Source organism: Ambystoma mexicanum, chromosome 7q (assembly GCF_040938575.1).
Source record: "Ambystoma mexicanum isolate Mex_15411 chromosome 7q, UKY_AmexF1_1, whole genome shotgun sequence".
Taxonomy (NCBI): Eukaryota; Metazoa; Chordata; class Amphibia; order Caudata; family Ambystomatidae; genus Ambystoma; species Ambystoma mexicanum.
Window position 1 is genome coordinate 236,202,149 of NC_090941.1, and position 6,242 is coordinate 236,208,390.

General features: G+C 48.2%; 1 protein-coding gene across 1 annotated transcript; it reads left to right on the forward strand.

The window, feature by feature from the left end:
* The first annotated feature begins 5,452 nt into the window (after positions 1-5,452).
* LOC138528034 (protein LDOC1-like) lies at positions 5,453-5,950 on the forward strand. The gene has a single exon (XM_069639466.1). The coding sequence runs from the start codon at positions 5,453-5,455 to the stop codon at positions 5,948-5,950; it is 498 nt and encodes a 165-aa protein (XP_069495567.1).
* Positions 5,951-6,242: the final 292 nt, after the last annotated feature.

Consider the following 6,242-nt stretch of genomic DNA (forward strand, 5'->3'; position numbering starts at 1 on the left):
TGTTGAGCCCTCCCTGTCTCGACGCGCCCTCAGACACTTGTGTCCATGCACGTTAACATTCCCATCTGATGGATTATGTTTTGACAGACGCATGCACAGGTACACTCGTTTGTGATGGTGTTTGCACCTCGATATAGATGGTTATGAGTCGCAAGTGGTTTTGGGGTGGTGATGATCCTTTGGAGTGGGCTAGCATGCATATGGCTGTGGATTTCGTGTGATCATTGAAGTGAGTTGTTGGAATGTAGTTCTGATGGCCATTCTGTTCTTTTTCTTTTCTTGTGGTTGACAGGTATCTCCTCCCCTTTTGCCACTGCCATCTGTATGCCACTCCTGCAGATGGGTTTTACTCCCGACACCTGCTGCTTCGTGTTAATCAGTGGAGCAGCATTACGATCTTATGGGACGATCGCCAATGGCCCACATGCCCTTACGCAGTACTGGTGGCTCGGAGCAACATTTCGGCCTTTCAGCTGGACTAGTGCCTCCCCATTGGGACGGCCCTGCGGTTCTGTGCGCTTCCATGTTGCCTTTTCGTACGTGAATGTGGCTCTGTGTACCATGAGGGAACAGGGCGACACACAAGTAGTGGCTGGTCATTTCTTGCGGATGCAGCCCACAATGGTGAAAAGTGTTTTGGAGTTCATGGCCTGATGGCTGTATGGGCTTGGTGACTTTGATGTGCATTAAATTTCTATTCTGATTTGGCCCGTGTAGCGTTTTTCTTTGCAAGTGATGTGGCATATGCCTATTTGGGGGGCGATGTATTGTGAGGAGATCTGCATTGGGTTCCAGCTTCGGAGTTTAGTTGCGTGGTACTGTACTGGGCGCGTTTGCCTACTAAGCCCGTGAGGTCAGGGATGGGGGCTGCCAATATGACAGTTTGAATGTTGTCATGCTCAGGGGCGGGGGATTGGGTTTTGTGTAACAGATGCCGGTCAGCCAGGTGGACTGGTGGAATGATGTGATTCTCGGAATATTGCTGGTCACAGGTGCCTGTGTTTGCGTGCGTTTCTTGGTGGGGGACTGTGGTCATGTCCATTGGGATGGCTTCTGTATTCGTGCCATCTGTGCCCTGCAGCTCCCATTGGCCCCTCTTGTGTTTCTTTTGTTCGTTGCCATGCATGGGTGACTTGTACATTTCAATGGTTGCATTGTGACTTCATTGCACCTACGGGGAGTTGTACTTTGTGGGCAGGGAGCGGTGTACAGGCACTCAGTGGGGCCGTTTACGGTTGATTCGCGATGCCGTACTTCTCACCATGGCGGAATGGTACATTACGCCATGCCTGATGGCGTTAGGTACATGTCCGCTAGGGTCGGAATTGGCGTACCCTTGCGCCATGGTGGTGTTTGCGGTTTCGCATGGCGCGCGCGCGCGTGCTTGGTGCAGTTAGCGTTGGCGTTCACTACGGTGTCGCTAATGGCTTCGTACTTTGCGGTGACGGGTTATAGTCGCACCGAGCGCTATTCGATGGCGGTATTGCATTTCCGCCATCGTTTTCCTATTTCCGCCAGGGTCGTAATGAGGGCCAATGTCTTGAAAATCCTGTGTACCACCAGGCCTGCAGCATAAAGAAATGTGGATATCATAGTATGGTTATTGACCTCCCCCATGGCATCAAAGTGCATTTCCAGTCTCTCCAGTCTCTCCATCCATAAGTGTCAATGTGGGCCCAGTCTGCTACATCAAATTCGACCAGAGGGGCTAATGAACCATGCTGTCGTGGCATTTGTGCAGCCACTGGATCTTGAGCGCCAATGTCCACCAGTGTATTCTCACACCCACAGCAACCAATGTTACCACTACCTGGGTGCACAAGCACTCTGCAGGGAAGCCGCAACCCAAGGTAGCCCTTCCAGGTGTGCTACATACACATACACAGTCAGTATTTCCCAGGGAATTGTGCATGGGTCATGGAATCACCAAGCGTGCACTCCCGTAAGAGGGCACTTTGAATGTCACAGAAAGAAAAACAAATCCTCCTCTTATTCTTCTTTAGATGAGAGAAGAAAAAAATACGTACATTTTTTGTCCACCAAAGGCACACAAGCACTCCTTCGTGGAGCCGCAACCATGGGTTGTGGGGCTGGAGGTCCACCATTTGCTAGTTCACTTCAAAGAGTCACAAGGCACTCTTGGAACCTACCTGATAGCCACTGGGGATCGCAGCAGAGACCGTATTAGGGGACACGTGCAGACACTTCTCCACGGTTTCAGCAGCATGGTAGCACTGGCTTAGTTCTCTGCCAGGAACGTTGGGCCCAAGGGATCACTTTCCAGGTCAGAACGACCACTGTCACCAATATTGTAGAGTGCTGGACTGTAGCTCGCATCAACACACTGATCCTCACACTAATATACCGACACAGTGTTGGTGTTCAGAGGCTCCACTCTGCATTGCCACGTGCGCCTCTTCTTCTTCTTACTGATAGATTTTTATCCAGCAGCAGTGATTTTTGGACACCGAGGCTTGATCCTCATGACTCCATCTTCTCTGGTTGAGTATGCAGTCGTGGGTAAGTATTCTTCTTGGTCTGTGTGGGTTTGTCACAGTAGGGCTGGTTTCACAGGGTCTTTGCAGTGTGCTTCCGTAGGACCCTTTTATTAACCTGATGTCCTGACGTCATTACCACCCGTCTCATAAAGAGACCTCACAGCACTAGGGACCACTATCGCTTTAAGGGCCACTGCAAACATTTGTATTATGGAGATAGAAGTAGAGGGTGCACAAACAAGAAACAAGAGTGAAAATAACTTTTTTCGCAACCACCAAGTCAGTGAGCATGAAACGTGAGAGCATAAGCAATCTACAGTCTTCAAGGAAACTGCAATTGTGATGTTTTATTTTCATTTTACTTATAACAACAAAACATGAAATAACAAAGAAATTCGTAGCAAAAACTATATACATAATTACAAACACATAAATACCCGCTCCCCCCCTTACAGATGCCAGGTACACATCATATAATATGAAATTGTCAGATTCAATACAATGTCAGAAATGTGCCCCAAATTTTCATAAACAATCCATTCTTGCCTTGTTTCCCATAGATACATTTTTCCACATCCGCCACATCAAGCATTTCTTTCAACCAGTCCTCTTTTTTTAAAGAAATGTCGGATTTCCAATTCCTAAGGATGATTTTTTTATCCCATCATGGCTCCCCTAAATAACCACTTCTTTTGGCTTTGAGTGAGTATATCTAAGGTAGCATCATTTCCCAGTATTAATGTCTCAAAATCAAGACCTATCGCTTCATCCAAAACAGCAAATTGTGATTTTAAATTGAGTTCAACGAATACAACCGTTTTTTTAAGAGAAGAGAATAAAGGTCGAAGTGGGTATTGATGGAACACTATGTTAGGAAGAAGGAACCACCCTTACGAGCAGCAGTTTAGACAAACATATTGCATCTTTCATACAGCATATTTTTTTGTGAATTTATGAAGGGTCAAAAGTCATGATGACTGGATTGTGATGCTGGGAATGCATTGGAGGGACAGGGCCTCCGTATCCTTGTCCTTTGATGCTTATTATCGTATGTTCTGTCATGTTTTCCGGGCAGGAGTTCCTGTGGAACTCCTAATGGTGCAGCTCTCTCTTTTAGTTTTTGGTGAACAGACCCATGGGATACCATTATGGCACCCCTGGGTAGGGGTGCAACCCTGTGCCCCTAGTGTATGTTTTTGGGCACGTGTGTGTGGCCCACAGAGCAGGGTACGGGCTGCTGGCAGCTCCATTCTGAATAGACTGGTGCCCTGAGCGTCCTCCATTTTGGGATGCCCAGACCCTGTCATTGGAATCAGTAGATTCCTGATGGAGACAAGATGGCCCCCGTGGCCTTTTGCCTTCCATCACCTGTTACCTTGATCTTCCCGAAGTCCCGGAAAGCCCTGACTCTGTCCCTTCCCCCTGACTGGCTATTGGGTGGAAGGTCCATATATGGTAGTGTGGGGAAGTGCTGACCAGACTGGCTGGAGCCTTCCCAATGACTGTATGTTGTGGGTACGCCTATGGGTGGGACCTGGGTGAATGGAGTGTGTGACAAATACGCATTCTGTTTTGTGGGTGTCTAGTATCTGGTGTTTGACACAATGACTGAGACAGCCCTGCCCGAAACCGGTATGAATGCAGTGTGGAGTTTTGAATGGCTGGGTACTTGTCCCAATACACATAACTTGTGAGTGTCTAGAGAGAAGTGAATGGCCTGAATGCACTGTGTGCCTGATTGGCTGCCTACCTGCATGAATGCCCTTCACCGTGATTGGATGCTTGAGTGTGACCCAGCGGAATGAATGGCAGATCAACAGTATATCTGGAGATCTCTCACTGCTAGGAATCGTGTTCAGAAGCTGAAGTCCACTACGACGAGTAACTGGAGTAACCTGAAGCTTGACCTTGAAGCCCTGCTGGATGAGAAGAATTGCTGTTGCTCTCCTTCACAATCTGAAAACTTCTGTGTCTCCAAGGACTGACCCAGAGAGGACCTGGTAAGGTGCCCTCTGTCACGACCTGGGGGACATGGCGTGTTTGGAACCACTGGAATAGAGGTCCGCCATTGATTGTTCCATCACGTACTCCGCTACGTCGCGTGCAGGTCTTTTTTGCTTCGTGTCTGATGCCGTTTGTTAACTACAGTCACTTCCGGCTTCAGATGCGTTGCAACAACCCTAGGTTTTTCCTCCTACTGTTGACATTTCGCTTCCATGTACTTCCTTGCGGTTTCACCCACTTGCTTCTTTCCCTTAGCCTTGTCGCTATTTCCTTTTTTCTCCTGCCGCCCCCGCGGTCCTGCTTCCTCTCTCTCGCCATTCCTCCTGCTTCCTTTTTTCCCCGGTCTTGTCCAGTTTTTGTTTCCCTGTCTGCCGCTTTCCCCATCTCTACTTTCCCCTTCCTGATTAACCCACTTGTGTTGTTCTGCTTATCTGTGTAGAGGAGACCTTTGCCTGCCCTTGGATTGCCTCTGTTCAACCACCTTGTGTTGTTTTGCTTACCTATGTACCAGGCTTGCCTGCCCTCGGATTGCATCTGCTCAACCTTCTTGTGCCTCTCTGCTTGCCTGTGTAACAAACCCTTGCCTGCTCTCTGACTGCTGAATCTGCATGATTTTTGTGCTTCTTTGTCTGCCCGTGAGCCAAGGACTTAACTTCTCCCATCCTTGTAAACTTTGTTGGGGTTTTTTGTGCCTCTGGCTTTTTCCCCATATTTGGCCACCACAGAGGATTGCCCACAACCCACCTATACGGTGATAATGTGGCGTCCTTCCGTGGGCGCCCTTATCGACATAAAAAAAGGAGAAACCCGGGAATAAAGGGAGAAAGAAGCCAGAACCCAAGTGGAAAAGTAAAGGTGAGGAGGAAGGGGAGGAAGGAGAGACAGAGTCCTCTTTTGAAGAAGAGGATATTACAGACCACTGTGACAGTTTGCAACGCCCAGAAACCAACATGGCTACTCCACTGCAAATACAGGAACTAGTAGCAGCAGTCCAGAATCTTAACCTGGAAGTCCAGAATCTCAACTGTGCCAACGCTACCCTACAACAACAGATGACCGAGAGAGAACGACCTTCAGCAGATCTACCCACGCTTCCTTTTGTGTCGGGAAAATTTGATGGCACGCCAAAAAGAGTGAAAGAGTTTTTGGATGCTTGTAACTTGCATTTTTCATTTCATACTCATACTTATTCCTCTGATCATGCCAAAGTGGGGTTCATGATCACACACATGACTGGAAACGCTCTGGCCTGGGCCACCCCATTAGTTAAACAAACCGATCCAGTACTCCAGGATTACAGCACCTTTAAAACTCTGATTCAGCAGACTTTCCTACGTACCGAAACCACTTTTTTGGCGACTGAAGACCTTCTGGACATCCGACAAGGAAGTACAAACTTATTGTCCTACATGACTTCCTTCAAAAAAGTAGCGGCTGAAGCCGGATAGCAGGAACAAGCACAATATGCAATTTTTCGGAGAGGTCTAAGAGAAGATCTAAAAGATGAGCTGGCCCAAATAGCTCAACCTCCCACGTTTGCTGAGCTAGTTACCGCCACCCTCTGCATCGACTTCCATTTGACGGAACGTCAAGCTGAAAGAAAGAAAACCAAAAATTATGGCTCTCCTCTCCTGGAAACCCTTCCTCCCATTCAGTCCTCTACCTCATGAATACCCCGAGTAGAGCCTATGCAAATAGGTACCACCCGCGCCCCTCTTACACCTGAAGAGCGTAAGAGGC